This window comes from Camelus dromedarius, chromosome 7, assembly GCF_036321535.1.
Source record: "Camelus dromedarius isolate mCamDro1 chromosome 7, mCamDro1.pat, whole genome shotgun sequence".
NCBI classification, from domain to species: domain Eukaryota; kingdom Metazoa; phylum Chordata; class Mammalia; order Artiodactyla; family Camelidae; genus Camelus; species Camelus dromedarius.
In genome coordinates, this window is record NC_087442.1 from 19,006,952 (window position 1) to 19,025,320 (window position 18,369).

The 18,369-nt window shown below is 54.5% G+C and overlaps 1 protein-coding gene across 1 annotated transcript in view; it reads left to right on the forward strand.

The window, feature by feature from the left end:
- The first annotated feature begins 537 nt into the window (after nucleotides 1-537).
- Nucleotides 538-18,369, forward strand: part of PODXL (podocalyxin like) — a 46,206-nt gene continuing 28,374 nt past the window's right edge. The window contains exons 1-2 of the mRNA XM_064487801.1: nucleotides 538-555; nucleotides 603-1,332. Coding sequence (XP_064343871.1) covers nucleotides 538-555; nucleotides 603-1,332 — 748 coding nt within the window. The remainder of the gene's footprint in view (nucleotides 556-602; nucleotides 1,333-18,369) is intronic.

Here is an 18,369-nt window from a genome sequence, read left to right on the forward strand (position 1 = left end):
GTCTCTTAGCAACCCTATGAGGTGAGTTATCTCCATATTACAGATGGAAAGAACCGAAGCACATGGAGTAACTTGGCCAGGGTTTTACAACTAATAGCTAGGCGCAGCTGGGTTTTGAGCTCCAAGCCCTAGGTCTTTATTATCTTTATTATCACTAGCTAATACTTTTTGAGCAATTACTATATGCCAGGCACCGCGCAAACTATTTCTCCACACTAGTTTTAGAAGCAGGTCTGCCAGTTACCAGTTATGTGATTTCGAGCAAGTTTCTTAAACCTTTTTCATTCAATTCCCCGTCTGCAAAATGAGGCCAAAAACATGGCTGTTGCAAAGAGTAAATGAATTAATATATGCAAAGCATTTAGAACGCAAACTGACACATATTAATCCCTCAAAAATTTGTCTTTTGGGGGGGTTATTTATTTTTGCCATCACCTCTATTCCCAGGTGAGGTCGGCTTGAGAAGTAAAGCAACTAATTAGTCCAGATTGCCCCGCGCACACCTTACATCACAGACTTGCTCAGAAGTCTTACAGGATGTGCGCCCGCCCGCAGGTGAGTTGCACCTGGCAAGTGGGCGACGTGCTTCTCGGGCTTTGCAGCAGAACGCGCTGCAGCCAGGAGGCCAGGAATGCTCCTTAGTGAACACACAGCCATTGGCCCTAGCTTCAGATCTGTTTGGACAAGGCAGTGTAGGGGGTCCCGCCGGACACCCTCAGAGGCACCTATGGCGACACCTGCGCGCCCGGTGGGCAGAGGGCTATCCCGCGCCCGGAGCCCCCGCCGCCTCCCCTCCCAGCTCACACGCTCACACCCCCGTCCGCTCCGGGGCCGCCCGCCCGGAGCCCGGAGCCCGCCGTGCTCCCCCGCCCGCCGCGCGCCAGGGCGGAGTTTCCTCCTCTGCTCATTGTTCACTGCCCAGCGCCGCCCCGCCCCGCCCGCGCGCTCCTGGAGGAGGGTACGGGGCGGGTGCCGGCGCGGACGGGACCGGAGTCGCCGCAGTCGCCGGCCTGGCCGCAGCCGCGCAGATACCGCCGGTGACACAGCCGCCCGCCGCTCCTCTGCCGCCTGGCTCTGCGCCTCAGCCGGTTTCTGCTGCAGCGGCCTCGAGGAGGGGCAGCCGGAGCGCGACTCGGGAGTCCCGGGTCACCGCCCGGCCGCCGAATCTACGGCCAGGCCTCCCCGAGAGGCGCCCACGCTCCCGCCGCCCGGCCGCCCGGCCCCTCAGCCAAGTCCGCAGCCACCTGCTCTGGGCCGGAGGCCAGGACACCATGCGCTCCGCGCCGGTGCTCTCGGCGTTGCTGCTGCTGCTCCCGTCGCTCTGGCAAAATGGTGAGTGGTGGCCCGAGCTCCGCCGGGACCCCCATCATGCTGGTGTGCCCCGGCGGGGCGGGCTGCTGGGAAACCTGCCGCGCCTCGTGGCAGGACCCGGAGCAGTCCCTCCGCGCACCACTAGCTGGGGCCATACGTGGATCTCTGATCTTGCACCATCCAAGCCCTTTCCCACCCCGAGAACGCCGCAGGTGTCGGGCCCCGAGCGGAGATTGTCCCGGTGTCCATCTGGGTGGAGCGGTGGTGGATTGTGCTGGGGCAAACAGAGGAGCGCCGGCGCTGAATGGGTTTGCCGGGAAAGGGTGGGCACTGTGGGTCTCCACGCTTCCGCGGGACCCCCAGAGTATGATCACCCTTTTTCTCCGTGTTGGAGTGGGTATGGGACGGTATTGTGTAGTCGTTAATTCTAGGCAAGGCGGCAGGCTGGAAGCTCATGAGGAAGTCCCTGAAGCAGGTGACCAACCTCCTCTAACGGCCCACGAGGGCTGCGTGTTTCGCATTCGGAGAGTTTTTTTTCCCTAGCAGCATGTGCGGACTTAGCCCATCTGAGCCCTTGTTGGGCTAGGTGGAGGGGGGTTGGAAGTAAGTGGACCTTCCACAGTCCCAGACTCACTTGAGTGGGCCCCTGCCTCCATTGCCACCAAAGGAACAGCACCCTTTTCAGTGCATGGCCAGGAAGGTGAAATTTCCCTCCAACCCCTTGGTAGAAACAGAACCTTCTCTCTCATGAAGCAGGCTTGGGCTGTGCCTTAGGAACAGTTTCTGTATTTTTTCTAAAGGTCAAAATCCGGGGCAACGGGTGGTGTCCCAAAGCCTCTAAGAAGAGCTGAGATGCATTTCTTTCTTGCCCGCCTGAGCAGGTGTCTTCAGGGAGAGTGATGTTCCCACTCTAGGACAGGAGGGCTGTGGTGACAGCCCAGACAAGGAAGGGACCCTGCTGCTGGCCAGTGCTGGCGTTTGGGACTAAACTCTTAGGGGGAGGATGGGATGGAATGGCAGTACAGTGTCTTCTCTACACCACAGGGAGCTCTGGTGGTGGGAAGGGGCTGGCGCTCAGAGAACAAGTAGGCTTGGTTATCCTCCGGTGGGCGGCCCTGACTCCACAGCCCGGCCTGAGAGGGACTGGCACAGCCAGTGGGTGAAGGGTGTGCACCCCTGGAGGAGGGATTGCAGTATGAGGAAAGATCGGAACAGCTCTGAGGATGGCAGTCACCGCAGTTGTTCACAACCTGCAGGGCTGAGAAGATGCTGGAATGTGGCTGCTGTCCTCAGCCCTGCTCCCTGGAGGGCAGTCAGACTTCAGTGTGGGCCCCCCATGCACCCTTTCTGCAAGGAGCCTCTTAGCAGCACCCAGAAGGGAGGTGGGCTGTTTCAGGAAGGTTGGGCTAGTCCCAGTGCTGCTGAGCTTACAGAGGCTGAGCTGGGAGGAGAGGGTGGGGGCTGTGGGATGACACCCTCTGGGTGTTCTGCCCTAAGAGGAGAGGCTCTGGAAGAAAAGCCCCAAGCCCAGCTCACTGCCGGCTTCAAGGCTGGGACTGTCTTCCCTGGCGTCTGGGCACTGCCCAGAAACCCTGTCTCTTCCAGGAAGCTTTCCTCAGGCCTAGCACGGGGCAGGGCACATGGCAGGAGCTTGATGTGTGGTACATAAATGTACTGAAGAAGGAAAAAAATTTAACCCAGCAAATCACCTGGCCTTTCTTAGTCCGGGTGACTAATCCCTAAAACGCTATTACAATATGTGGTGAGAAAGGGAAGTGCTTTGAAAAGTTAAACTGGCAAAGGAAAACTACTAGGAAACTAACACTACTACTATTATTATTCTGTTCATATGTCGAGGCCAGAAAAGGCTGAGAGGTGCAAGCTTGGTGTTTAGTGGCTGTGGTGGATTTTACACCCTCCTGTCGGGACTCAGGACTGCTCCATCTCTGCCTTTCTGAAGGTACAGCCGACTGGGAGGTAGTCACCTGGGATGGCAGACCCCAAACTGCTGGAATCCTGTGATTCAATTCTAAGCAAGGTTTATAGTGGAAGGAAGGAGTTATCCCCGACAGGGCCCTGGGAGCTTACATTCCCATATAGGTGGATCACACAGCCTGTGGCGTCAACAGCATTGAACCCAGGGCTGATGACCCATTAGATCCCTTTTTGGCACTTTTTGGTTTGATATCACTTGGTTGAACCACATGGCGAGTTGCACCTCTGAGCCTCAGTTTCCTTACCTGTAAGATAGAATGAAAGAGCAGAAGGGCCCGTAATTTCACCGTTAAAACATTTCTGGGCTTCTGCCAAAAGGACAGGCTGACTTAGTAGTCTCTTGGTCTGATCAAGTCATTTGATGGGTGAATCCTGGGCAGGGGAAAGGCAGCCCTTTCCCAAGGTGGTAGAAAACCCTCAAACTTTGGATCAGACAGACCTGCGTGCCTGTAGACCAGCTCGTGAGCCTCTTTGAGCCTCCATGAAATGGTAACAAATCTCCATGTTGCAAGTTGCTCTGAAGATAAGAGATAACATGTTAATGAGCTTGCTGTTGTGGTCAGAGCTTTAAAAAATCTTAGCAATTTTGATAAATAAAGCATGCATATTGAGTGCTTGATAGGTTTAAGGCGCCCCCCAGCATCACGATTCTGCCCTGTTTGTGGGTCAGTTGCTAAGTAGTCATAAAAACTAAAGCTTAAGTTCCACATGGTGTGGGAAAGGGAGGTGTATGTGAAAAAGCAGTACGGTTTGGGAAGGGGTGAGCCGGGCAGAGCTTCCTGTAGGAGGCAGTGAGGGGTGGTTATACATGGATTTTAAAGTAGAAGGGTCAGCATGGAGTGGGAGACCGTTCCTAGGGTGGCTGAGGCTGAATGCACTGCAGGATGTAGTGAAGACACAGCCCAGAAGCTGGGGGCATGGTGGGGGTTCTTGAAGTGGGGTCAGGGAGCTGCCGGGAGGCTTTGAGGAGGAGGTGAACTTAAAGAGCATTCCCTGGGATGGGGTTGGGGGTTGGTGGGTGTTCCTAGCCTGGCTCTACTTGGGCATGGCTTTGAGGCAGAAGTGAACAAGACATGGGTGGGGGCTACTGGGAGGAGACTGGTTTAAGCAGACTGAGAAGAGGAGGGATTGAGGAAGACGCTGGGAAGGGGTGAGGGCCAGGGCTGCAGGGTGTGGCCCCCGAGGGAGAGGCAGAGGAGTGGAGCCTGGCTTGCTCAGGAGGGTCCTCTGGGCGTCGCCCTGGACCTAGAGGAGGCAGGGTACCGAGATGGGGGAGAGGCACCTCCCACCCTGCATCTGCATTTTCCTCAGGAATCCAAGTTTAAAGGGAGAGGAGGGGCTCCTGCTGAGAGGTTTTGATACCTTTGCCCTTCAAAAGTTGAGAGCAGAGGGGACTCCACCTTGTTCGAATTCCTGGAGAGTTAACCCTCTCCATCCTCAGATACCAGCTCTGCTGAGAAGCCTTCCCTGGTTTCCTAGATGGAACACAGTTATGTTTCAGGGTCTTTGTGGGTGACTCCCCCACCACGGGGTGACCCCTTCAGGGCTGGGCCAGCAGCATAGTCATCTCTGTCCAGGGCCCGGTGCAGCACTGGGCACTGAGCAGTCGCTCAGGAAATGTTATCTGGACCGTGGACCTGAGGGGAACTGGTCCTAGCCCCTGGCTTCAGGCTCTCTGGAAGTGGTGAGCCTGAGGCCGCCTTACACCTTGGCGGTGATGTCAGCTATTGGGCTCTTTCTGCAGCAGCCAGAGTTTGGTGGGAGCCACCGTAGAGCGTCGGGGCTTCTAGGCTTGGGAATCCGGACCAGACCGGTGGCTCCTGTGAGGACAGCTCAGCTCCAGGCCCTCCGCTCCTAAGGGGAATGGGAGGAACCCTCTGGACTGCTCGCTGCACTTTGAGCTGCATTTCTTGGGAGGGGTGTTAGGATTTAGATTGCCCCTTCCCTGGGAAGGGCTGGCTTCTTCACTCCTCGGGGGCCCTCTGCAGGTCTGCTGAGTGCAGGCCGAATGGACATCCTCCCAGATTACTGAAGGAAGGTGACCTTCCTCTGCCCTCCCCCTGTGCACTGGCCCAAGCCCGCCTGGGGCCTTCATCAGAGGCTGAGAGCTCTTTCCTCAGCTCACTTCCTATTTGTGCCCCACCAAGGTGTGATGCTCCACTGGGTGTGTGTGGTGGGGTTTTTCCTATCTCGACCTGTTCCCAGGGACACCAGTGAGGCTGTGGCGGTCTCTCTGCTTGTCGTGTGTCCTGTCCACTTTGTGGGGCTGTTAGGAGATCAGATGAGGTGGCAGATCTGGGATTGCGACTCTTCGGGCCTCATGGACTATAGGTAATCTCTTTAAGCAAAGCCTTCAAGAAAATCTACACGAAAGATATATTACGAGGAGCCTCTTTATATCTGCCACAATGTTGACCATAAGATTCTTTCAAGTAGGCAGCCCGTTGGATGTTCAAAATAGAATTCAGTTGGCAAATACTTCTAAATAACCTGGAAAATCATAGAACACAGAATTCTAGAGCTGGGAGCCTTCTGGAAATCATCTTCTACACCCCCTCATTTTTCAGATGAGGGGATGCAGACCAGGGGGAGTGTTCACTCACTCAAGTTCCTGGGTTCTCCGCATGATGGCTTCCCAGGGACAGGAGTGCAAGTGTATGCAGTAATAGGTACTAGTAACTGGACTCTGCCTCAGGGCTCACTCTCCCCTGGGCCCTGGAGAAACTCACTAAAACCCTGTTGAGAAATGGCTGCATGATGGTGACAACTTTGTACTGTGCTCAGGTTCTCTCCACACCCCTCCACCATCAGGGTAAACTGAGGCTTGGAGTCACTTTATTATGCAAGAGTTAAGCTCCATGTGTCTTGACTGTATGTATGTCTCCTGTTGCCTGTGAGCTTCTGTGGTGTCCACAGCCTGCAATCAGAAACTGGAGCAAAGAGATGGTGAGAAATGCTTGTTTGAGGACCGTTGCACGAGTAGAGCATCATTTGCAGATTCAGGAGAGGCCCCTCCCCACATGTCTCTACCCAATCCCTGTGTTGGCTCCAAGCCCCACCCTGGACCACCCTAGCAGTGGCCAGTACAGACCCCCGGCTTAGCTCAGCCACCTATCTTCCCGCTGTCCCCACCCCTTTCCCCGACACACACCAACACCACCCTCTCTTCCTTTGTAGCCTTATCCCCCACGGGTCAGCCACCTCCAACTTCCCTAGGGCCAGGGTGCAGGGTGGCACCCCGTCCGCCAATTGTCATGGCCGGAAGGCTGTGGGCCTCAGCCCAGGGGCAGAGAATGCTGAGGAATGGCTGAGCAAGGCTCGCCACACAGCTCCAGGTTGGGGTGCGGGGGGCCCTCCCAGAGCCAGGCCCTGGGAGATGCACGGGCCTACCCGGGAGCCTCCAGTTGCCTGACCTCTAACCTTCCAGCTCCCAGACCCAGGTCAGCCTACAAGGGACACTTTGTAATCCTTCAACTAAGTGTAATAGGTGTGAGGCCGAAGCCACACCCCCTTCATAGAAGAAGTTCACGGAGCTCTATCTAGAGGGGTCCCTCTGTCCCCATCCAGTCTGACTCCTGTGCTAACCTGCTCTGAATGTGCTGCCTGGAGCTAAGAGTCTCCAGCTAGGGTAGCATGAGGTTGCATTAAACAGCTTCTGTCTCACAGATCATTCCATTTGGGGGAAACTGAGGCCCAGGCACCAGGGATCCAAGTAGATCACACAAGCAGCTCTTCTCCCAAAAGTCCACATGCCTCACTCGTGTGTTTCTCTCAGCTCTTTGCTGGAATGCTGCCTTTTCAGAGAGGCTTTCCGGACCCCTACACCCTGGTCTTCTCACCCCCAGTTATTTTCCCCAGACGGGCACTCATTTCTTTGTCGGTCTCTCCCCTGAGTAGACTGTAAGTTCTACGTGGGCAGGGACTTCTGTTGGTCAGTGCTGTCTGTAGCTGCAGCACCTGGATGTGGTAGACGGTCAGCAAGTATTTGCTGAATGAGCAAGGGAGTAGTGGGTAGGTGGCAGAGCTAACTAGCTCGGCTTGGCTGCCAGTTCTCTGTCTCCAACTGCAAGGATGGTAACCTGATTCCAGAAGACAGGCAAGTGGCGGGAGGGGCCGGCCCCACCCATGGAGGAATGGACACAAAGGCAGACGAGGAGGAATGGACACAAAGGCAGACGGGGAGGAATGGACACAAAGGCAGACGGGGAGCAGGGACTCTCTGAAGGAAGAGAGGTGTGGGAGGTGCGTTAGCCTCATGTCTGATTCTGTCCACAACCCTCCCCTTCAGGTGAAGGCTAGTGGGCTAAACAAGGCAAGTTATATCTCTGTCGTATAATAGAAGTTCAGAGGGCTGGTTTGGTGGTTCTGCCACTGTTTGCATGTTGCCTTATGGTCCAAGGTGGCTACTCAGGCTCCAGCTGTCGGGGAAGAAAGAACAAGAAGCCTGCAGCTCCTCTTTTGAGATTCCCTGCCGGAAACCCACACACACTACTTCCAGTTACATTCTATTTTCTAGAACTTAGTCCTGTGGCCACATGTAGCTGCAAGGGAAGCAGGAAAGAGCACTTTCCTAAGGGAAGAGTGAGTTTTATTTCAGGAACTCATATGCCTAACCAAAGTGGTTCGGTTATGAAGAGGTAAAGAATGGATATTGGAATTGGTCACTGGCAAATGCTACTGTAGACCTTCCCTGGTTTTCTCTGCAGGTGCCCTCAGTCCTTACCTTGCCAGTCAGATCAACTTAGCATCTGCACGAGTGAAAGAAACACTTGTGCTCCATGGCCTGAGGCTCTGCCACCTTCTGGCTCAGCTATTCCAGCTTGGCCCTTGTTTTCTGTGGCTCCAGCCTTTTGGTGCTGATGGAGCAGTTCCTTGTAATGCTCAGGGAAACCTGACTCCCTCTGTCTCCGATCCCTCAGTTTTGAGCTGCACCAGTGAGCCAGGTGCTCTGGGGACCTCCCATGATCAGGGCCTCAGCCAGGGCAGGTATGGAGCTCTATCCCTGGTTGGGGAAGAAGAATTTCTGTACCGCACCCTCCCCTTCCCACCTCAGCAGGGCAAGTACGGGGCAGAGGGAGATAGTAGGAGATACTGTTCTTAGGAGTTTGGTCGGATGGACACTTGTGAGAGCAGCAGTTGGAGGCCAGTGGCTTTTAAACCCAATGGAGATGTTCTGTGAGCTGTCTTAGGGGCCACTGAGAACTTGGGGTGCACACCTGGAGGGGAAAACTAAGAGTAGGCCAATCTGGAGAGTCCAATTCACATCCCACTCACTTCATGCAGCTCTGCTTTTATCTGTTCTGTATGGTCAGTCTCCCATAAGAATGCTTTTGAGAGAAGAGTTCTGCTGTCAAAGAGGATAGGCGTAAAGTTAATCTCCCGGCGTGATGCCCCAAGTCCCAGGCTTCGACTTTAGAAGCTTGGGTTTTGGTCTGAGCTCTGTCGGTTACAAGCCTTGTGATTTCAGACTCGTTCCTGGGCCTCTGTTTCCCCAGCTACAAAATGGGTATCACGCCTCCTTCAACAGTGAGGGTTAAATGCGATCATGTAAGTGGTGTGCCTGACACAGTTTAGTTTTATTTCTTTAATTGGCTTCCACTCTAGCCCAGTGTGGGGTGTGATGAGACAGACCCTGCTACTGCCCCTCCCAAGCTGGCGCATTCGCTGTGGCCTTGCTGGGCCGAGCCTTCTCCTCTGTGGCCCTTTCCCATTAGTGACTGCCCCAAGCCAGGTCACTCAGGATGAAGGCCCCAGTTCTGGGGGTTAGTTCTAGACCATAGTCCCAGATGAGGGTGGCCAGGGTGGGCTTGACTAAGAAGGGGCTCCAATGGCCAGCCCCCACCTTCCTAGTTCCCACCCAGGTGCTTTTCATCCCAGCCCGAGGGGGCACTGCCCTTTACTTCTGGGCTTCAAGTCAAAACAGGCTTTCCCAAAGCCCTCCAGACCCTGGTCCTGGCTGCCCCCGAGGGTCTGCCCATCACACTGTGAAATGGAGTCTCCCGCCCCACAGCTCTTGTTCTTTCCTTTTTGTTTTTAATTTATTTAAATATAGTTGATTTATAATACTGTGTTAGTTTCAGGTATGCAGCTTCAGATTCTTTTCCATTACAGGTTATTACAAGATACTGAGTATAGTTCCCTGTGCTGTACAGAAGGACCTTGTTTATCTGTTTTATCTATAGTAGTTTGTATCTGCTAAGCCCAAACCCTTAATTTATCCCTCCACCCTGTTCTCCTTTGGCAACCAGAAGTTTGTTTTTTGTCTGTGAGCCTATTTCTGTTTTGTAAATAAGTTGATTTGTATTATTTTTTAAGATTCCACATGTAAGTAATTTCATATGATATTTGTCTTTCTCTTCTTGACACTTCTTTCAGTATGATAACCTCTACGTTCATCCATGTTGCTGCAAATAGCAATATTTCATTCTTTTTAATGGCTGAGTAGTATTCCTGTGTGTGTGTGTGTGTGTGTGTGTGTGTGTGTGTGTGTGTGTGTGTGTGTGTAATGGGATATATAGACCACATCTTCTTTATGCATTCATCTGTTGGTGGACATTTGGATTGCTTCCATGTCTTGGCTATTGTGAATGGTCTGCGTTCTTTTTTCACTTGGATAAAGCTCCTCTGGCCGCCCCTGCTATACTACTCCTGTCCAGCATGTGGCTCTGTCTCTCCCTCTATAGCTTCCTCTCTCCTTGTCCAACCTCACCTGACTCTTGTACCAAATTCCCAGTGACACCGTCCAAGCCAGGCAATGAAGCATGATGTTAGTCTTTCTACAGCCAGCTCTACATTTTCCTTCTCCGAGAAGGGAAGGGAGGAGGGGAGGCCCATGGGGTAACAATCCAGCATCTAAGGTAAACCAGGAAACCAAATACTTCCTCACGAAGTGAGATTTGGGAGGAAGCTGGGAACTCCTCACAGAGCCGCATTCAGGCTTCTGCACAATAAACCCCAGCAGAGCATTGCCCTGTGCCTTGGTTTACCGAAATGGTAAATCCAGGCTAGCACCATATTGGCTTTTTTTTTTTTTTACAATTCAGTAAAATGAACTGTGTCCCAAACTCCAAAGAGAACACTAGCAGTCCTCAAGATATTAATAGTTATGTTCAATAAATGTTTGACAAGTGAGTAAAAAGTTGTTTTGTGAGTAAAAGAGAATGTTTGGGAAATGCTGTTCCCCTTCCTAGAAAGTCAATACGTATTAGGATCTCAAATGATCTAAGATGGCCCTTGTTGCCTTTGTCTGACCCTGCGTTCCCCAAGCATACTTTAATCGTGGCACCCTTTTCTCCTTCCTCTTTTCCGCAGAACGTCCACTGGGGAGATACCGATGTGAAGGTAGTGACCAACTGTCCCAGTTTGCCCGGGACAGAGAGATCCTGGGATATGCGACTGTCAGAGCTAAAACCCAGACGGTCCTATGTAAAGACCCGGACCAGGTGGAAAAAGCATCAAACATAGAAACACACCTGGCGGCGTCTGGGGGGCGTTGCTAAGCAGGACCTTGATGTGGTGACTAGCAGGCCCTCCTTCCTTGGGGGCTTTGTAGGAAACTGCCAGGAAGGTTGTGGCCACTAGGAGGGCTGCTTGTCCCTGAGTCTGTGCATGAGTGAGTGGCATTCGAGGCTAGTGACCCCTCCTTAGTGCTTAATGATGGTGGCATTTCTTAGAAGTTGGAGGCATGATGAAGAGAACCTTGGCTTTGCATGTTTTTGACGTTTGGTCTCTCTGCTCCAATGGGGGCAGACGTGGTTTGCCGGTTACTTCTGGCTTCTTTCCTCTTGTGCCTCTGCCCCTGCTGCTTTGAGCCCCTGATCCTGATGGCATTGCATCTCTGTTTTTAATCCCGTCTGAGTCTGTCGCCCTGTCATCCTGCCCAGGCCTCAGAGGAGGGGACTCCAGAGGGTATTCTGAGAGCCAGCACCCGTGGAGGCTCACCAGATGCAGCGGTGCTCAGGGCTTTCTCCTCAGTGCTGGTTAAGCAGGGCGCGCTGAGATATGTGGATCTCATCCACCCTCAGGCTGTTGTTTTTCCGGGATTCAGGGGAGCCAAGCCCACTGGAGAGGGGCTGCATCTTGTTTGTTGGGTCACCAGCTTGCCTGTGCTTCCCAAGCTGCCTAAAGCACCCCTTCCCAGGTGAGTCAGTGATGGGCAGGGTCCCCTTGCTCAGGCATATGTACTCCTTTACCCCAGCTCTAGGGGATGCTGCTGAGTGGAGTGTGGCTGCATCCCTGCTGTCAGCCCACTCCCCAGCTCTCCCCTTCTCCTGAAGACCCCCAGGGAGCCACATAAAGTTGCTTCCTGCCCTGAGGTCACTCAGGTGTCAGCTTCTCTGTGGTTATAGTGGGCCAGGACACTAGAGAGCTTGTGCCGTGGACAGCTGGGTCTGGGGAGAGGCAGGTGGGAACTGGTCCACAGGCTCTTGTTCCCCCTTGGCATCCTGGGAGGTTGCACGTAGGCGGGGAAACATTTTGGCTTTGCTCCTGAGCCTGGGGGGCATCTGGAAGTCTGGTCCTGACCACACACAGTCACATCTCTGAATTCCATGGGCACTTCGAGCAATTGGGTCAATACACCAGCTGTAACTGCCCCCGGGGTCTCCTGGTAATTAAGCTGTGGGTATCTGTGTGTATGTGTGTGGGTGGGTGGCAGCGAGCATGAGGCAGATACCCAGGAGGGTCTGAGTTGGGTGCTGAATGAAGAGCAGGGAAGAAAAGAAAAAATGGCAGATGCTCTATCTGCCTGGGCCAGGCATCCTCCCTGGGGGCCTGTTTTCTCATCTGTGAGTGAGGGGCGGCTACTTAGTATTTCTCCGTGGTCTGAAAGGCCTGACTTGCCTGATGATCTTGGACCCCGAACTGCTGGCATAATGGGACTGGATTCAAGTGTGCGGGTCCAGCCAGGGGAGACTGGGGGGAGCCTAGACTTGATAGCACAATTTGAGCCACTGGGGGTGGCTGGAGATGGGGGAGGCTGTTCTCATCACAGTTGGTTGCTGGTGACAGCCAGCCAGTGACACTTCCGTAGAAAATGTACGCCTGTGTCCCATGGTGTCCCGGAGGCTTTCAGATTCTTGCTGGCCTAGCCCCTCTCTCCTCTTCACCTTACCACCTCAGATGCCTCCCCTCCCCACCCAATGGCCAGGATGGGGAGCAGGAGCTGGAGCCAGGAGCATATGGGCATATTTGCCCTCAGGATAGCCCACACTGGGAGTTGGACCACAGAGTTCTTGATACCAAGGGAGGTGTAACCTGCTGCCCAGCACTCTGACCATCTGTCTGCCCATCTCTCCTTTGTTGGAGTGGGATCTGTGATGTCTAGGGTGCCTCTGGCTCTGACATTATGACCCAGGGATGCAGAGAAAAATGATGTCTGCATGGCTTCTACAGCAGGGAACATACCCGGAGTAGTCGTGGAGGGCTGTGTCCTGACCCACAGCGGGCCCTGGCTGTTCAGTAGCTCTCTGCCTCTCTCTGGCCCCTGCTTCCCCAGCCTGAGGGGTGAGTTTCAGCTCCTCTGCCGGTGGCATCTTTAGGTGTGATGCTACCACTATAAAAGCAGAGACCAGTGTATAAGGGACCAGCATCTCTGAAATCCCATGTTCCTTGGTGTGCCACACTCCAGAGCATTGCACCGATTTTCCAGATGGGAAATCCAAGTCAGGAGAATTATGGTGATTTACCCAGAGTCTAGTCTTGAGGCTTCAAGGAGCCCCTTCCACTTGAGAGATGCCTTAGTGCCTGGGGCCCCAGACATATTGGCATCTTGGCTTCTGCACCCACCTTGGAGCGGGTGGGTAGTGAGACTAGCAGTGAAGAGAATGTGGAAAGGTAGGGCCAGGGGTAAGTGAGGCCATGGACTTAAGGTGATGCCTCCCCTTCTCCACCCCTTTTGGAGCCCCAGGTCTGACTTCAGCATCAATCTTGTGTGATCCAAGCAAACCTAACCCCCTTTCCTAACCTGCAGAACCTCAGAGGGGAACATTTCATTTTGCTCCCAGTTTCTTCTGAAAACAGCTGTGAAATCACTGTGTGTGTGCGCGTGTGTGTGTGTGTGTGTGTGTGTGTGTTTTCACACCTTACATCCCCCCTTCTTGTCACATGGAGCCTCTTGGACTACTTCTGGAGGATGACTCTTTGGCCATTTGGACACCTGGCTCCAGCCCGGGATTCCTGATTCACTTCCCTAGGCGGAGCCCGTAGGAAACTGAGCTTCCTCCACCAGCTCTAAGGTCTCAGACACAGGAGCACGTCTTGGCTTTGTTTAAAAGGAACACTGGCTTTTAACTTGCCCTGCAGGCCTTGGGCGGGGGACATGGGAGCCAGCCCTCAGTTGTCTGGCCATATTCATTTAGGAGGTTTGTTTGTTCTTTTTAAGCAACACCCCCAACAGACCACCCCTTCCCCACTGGCAAGCAGAGCTCCTCTGCCTTCACACAGACCCTGAGAAATACAGATTCTGTGCCCTTCAGGGAGTGGTCTGCTTTCCCCCACTACCTCTCGGGGCCGCGCACAGAGTCTCGGGTGAAGGAGTTTGGGGCTTTACTTCACCCACTTTGTAGAGTCAGTGGGGCTTCAGATGGGAGCAGACTGACAGCCTCACTCCTCCGCCGCCCCCGAGCGCACACATTTCATCTAGAGACTGTGTGCTAACGTGGATTATGCTGCAGCAAGAAGGTTGCAGGTGTTATTCCTGGAAGGGGAGACTTCTCTCCAGGACAGGGAAAAAAAAAAAGGGTATGGAAATCTGGAAAGCTACGCCTGCAGCCTTAACCTTCAGCTTCCAGCAGGCGGAAACCGGTCATTCCCTGGGAAAATCACAGGCCCCATTTCACAGCTTTCTCACTCGGCCATCCCACCGTCTGTGCGGGACTTCCCTCTGGCTCCTGGCCCTTGTTTGTTTTTGGCCAGGAGTGGAGACTGGTCCCTGGCGGAGGTTTCCAGGAGCGGCTGAGAAACCCGTACACATCTGGTTATTTTCACGGCTTTGGGAGGGGGAAGGTGGCGTGGGAATGACAACGTGCTCCGTCGGAAAAATATTTACTGAGGTTGTTTTTGAACTGACTGCTAAGGGAAGAGTTGGATGCCAAATGTGCTCCCGCTTTGGCTGTGGAAGCGTGTGCACCTCAGGACTTAGTGAGCAGGGGTGCGCCTGGGGGAGAGAGGGCCCGCTGAGAGGCTGTGCTGGCAGGTGCCAACCCTGTGCGATGGTTTGTGGTTGTTGCGGGAGGAGAGGACCCCCACCCCCAAAGTCCTGCTCCTGCCCCCCAGCCTGCATCTCTTCCACAAGGAGCATGATGAGGGCCCCTCCCCAGAGGGTGCGGGAGACCTAAATGGGATCCCCGGTAAGGCTGGCAGCTCACTCTGTCCCACACAACAGGCCTCGTCAGTGCTACTTACACGCTTACGAGTGATGAGGATACACTGTGTCTGATGGTGGCTGGTAGGAAATTTCTCCACTTGAGGAGAGGACACACGTGTGCACCTGTGCCCTGGGCCTAAGACCTGACAGGCGCCTGCCCTCCTTTCCAGAGCTCTCGGCCCGAAAGGTTGTGTCTCCAGTGCACAGCAGGGTGTTGTCAGCTCACTTTCCCATCCAGCCAGACCTACCCCTCTGTAGATTTGGAGTGTTTTGACATTTCCCCCAATGCTTATATATTTAAAAAAAAAAAGTTCATTTTTTTCCAAGGTAGGTAGTTCTCTCTCTCCCTTGACCGACAAGGAGACCAAGGCCCCAGGAGGCCCCAGGCTCCTGCCCCAAGAGCTCGATCTTCCTGTGGAGGCTGCACGGACATCACACACATGGTCCTTGAAACTGATCTTAAAGATGAGCTGATGGCTCTCTGCCTCCCCCCGGGGTGCTGTCCTGTCTTCCTGACCTTCATGTGGTAGCCCTTCCTGGCAGGTGATGTGAGCGCGGCCACCCGGGCATTGCCCCCACCCGCCCGCAGGCCAGTGGGTTGGCTGCTGCTGGGCCCGTTGCCCGCTCAGACAGATCTGGATTCACATGGTCGGCAGCAGGCGAAGGGATTAGGAGGCCCCGGGAAGGGTGTTGTTTTAAGGAAGTTAGTCTGTCTTTCCAGTACAGGAAGAGCCCCTTCCCTGGACAGGTTGGCCGCCCCCACACGAAGCCTGACACCTATCCCCAACCTCCTGTCAGTGTGCACACCCCTCTCATTAGGAAGCGCCGTGACAGGTGGCTCAGAGGCAGGAGTCTGGCCCCGGGCAGCCCCTCCATGTGGGTGGGGAGGGGAAGCAGAGCAGGGGCCTGGGGGCTCAGGTGGAGGCAGGGCAGGGATCTTGGGTGGCACAGTGGATGAATTCCAAGCTCTCCTCCTAGCCCTCTGCCTTCAGCATCAGAATTATAATAATGAGTAATCCAAAGAATGTGCTTAGAAGCTTCCTGTTACAGGGTGGGGGCGGGGTTGTGCCCTCTGACCCCACCTGGAGAGCTTCTGATGGGGGCGGGTAGGGGTGTGCAGCCAGCTCTGGCCTGAGCTTGTTGCTGGGAGGGCTTGCAGAGCTCCCTGGAGCCCCCTCTCTGTGAAGCGCCCTGTGCTGGCATGCAGGGCGAGGGTGTGGGGGTGTGGTGAGCGCAGCGCCATTTTACAGAGGGCCTCCTGGCTGCACACTCTGCTCCTGCCCCTCCACCTCTTCCCATCTGCTGGCACCGAAAGCTCACACCTGAGTGACAGCTAGCCAGCTGGGCAGTGGGTCTGGGATGACAGAGCTGAGGGGAGTGGCCCACACGGGGAGGGCCTGAGATTCTGCCTGGGTGTGGGACCTGGGCAGGGAGGAGGATACTCAGGAGATGGGCCTTGGGGGTCGCCCTCCTGTCACCTCCCTCCCCTCGCTCCGTGGGACCGGCCGCAGCAGCCCTGTCCACGCAGCTCCATGTGCAGGCTATGTCCCCCAGGGGTGTGAGCGGCGGTGTCCGAGCAACCCAGTGCCCATCAGCGGTAGGACGGATACAATACTGCAGTGAGCGGACAGTCCACAACAACATACACCCCACTAGGAATCACACAAACAGACTGCCAGGGGTATGAAGCCAGACCCAAAAGTCATACTGTGGGATTCCACTGACACAATTCAAAATGCTGCAAAACTAACCTGTAATATTTAACTCAGAGGAGAGGTGACCTTGAAGATGGGGAGTGACTGGAAGTGACCACAGGGAGGGCTTTGAGATGCGGTATTCTGATCCCATAATCCAAGCGTTGGTTACATGGCTGTGCTCCATCCACACCTGCGATGTGTGCAGTTTTTTGAGTGTAATTCTTCAGTGAAATGTTAAAATAATGAGGGAAGGGACTGTTCTCTGAGGACTTCCCGGTGGGACACAGCAGGAGCTTCTGTGAACTCATGGCAGGAGACAGTCACCAGAGCCCCAGGCAGACAGTTCAGGTGGGCTGCCCAGAGAGAGGCTCTGTGGATGGGAGCAGTCAGCCCCCTGAGAAGAGGGTGGGAACTAAGTTAGGTGCACTGACCTGTGCGTCTGCTGTCCGTCTTGTACCCCGGCCCTGCTCCTGCCCCAAGCTGTCATGGGCCATTCTCTTGAGGGGCAGAGGGAGTACCACACCAGGTGGCCGCATCCCTGGGAGAGAGTCCACTGGTGCCCTGGTGCCATGCAGGTTCCAGGGCACGAGAGGCTGGCTGTGGTCCCTCCCCCAACGTCACTAGTAAATGGTCCCAGCCATAGGAAGAGGGGAGGGCACCTCTGTGTGACTGCCAGCCACACTCACCTCTCTGCTGTCTGTCATTGGACTGTGGTGCTCTTAGGTTTTTAAATCTATTCTTACTTTTAATTTGTTTTTTGAATAGGTAAGAATTTGGGCATATCCTCTTGCTTGTAATCTGAGTAGCAAATATTTTTCCCAGTTTGGTCTCTCGCCACTGGGTTTCTGAGAGCAGGCCAGTACAAGTTGGGCTCTTCAGGGACATTGCTGTTTAGAATAGGGTCCACAGCTGGATAAAAACCTAGGCTTCTAGCCCCAATCCCCGGAGGGATCATGTCCATCAGGGGTGGGCCAACCACAGCTCAGCCAGACTGCAGCCCGGCAGCCTGTGTCTGTGCATACAGTGTCACTGGGACACAGACACGCCTGTTTATTCACACGCTGACTGTGGTTGCCTTCGGGCTACAATGCAGTTGAGTAGCTGGGAAAGAGACTGGTCTGCAAAGGTCTAAAATATTTACAGAAAATGTTTGCCAACCTCTGTTATACGTACCATGTCACAAGGTCATTATTCTACGAATGGGCAGCAAGGCTCACGACTTGTAGGCGTCTCGCCAAGTCGTAGTCCCCCGCCGAGAGCCAGCCCCTTTCCTGCTGTTCCTCCTCAGCTCCCCGCCCTGCAAAGGAGGCCACTTCTTAGTCAGACCAGTCCCCGCTCCCCCCACACCACTTGCCGTGGTGTTGAACAGGTCAGATACAGTTTTCCACCTCAGTTTCTTAAGAACAGAAACTTGCAGAATTTTCCAACATGAATTGAGATCCCACAGAGGCACCCTGGCCCCCAGGTGATGGTCAGTGCATTTGAGTATGTGAGTGTCCCCACCTTCTTCAGCCAGAGTCAGACACTTAGAGACTCTTCCGTCTTCACCCACAGCCCTTAGGATGGGATGGGGACGCAGGCAGAAGTGAGGTAGCTTTGTTTCACCAAGGAGGAAGCCCAGGCTGAGAGAGAGGGGTGCGCCCAGCATTCTCCCCCTGGTCCCCTGCCCCCACCATGTGGCCCCTAACACTGGGCACTGGTCCTGAGGCCCAGCCGGCCTTAAACAGCCCTCCTAGAAGGGAGGCTCAGGCTGTCCAGGTTTTCCCTGCCAAGACTGGGGCTTGAGGTCACTGTCAGGCAGGACCCGAGGTCGCCAGCAGTAAGCTTCCCACTCCCTCACCTCTGCTCCAACTCTCTCCCAGGCTCCTCTGAGTTGGTGAGGAAACACTTCCTGGAGCCGGGCTTCACCCAGGCCTCCGGGTTGTCCTCCTTCCCCACGAAGATTCTGGTTTAACCCCTTGTCTGGAAACTCCCTTGACCACAGCCACCCAGGTGCTGTCA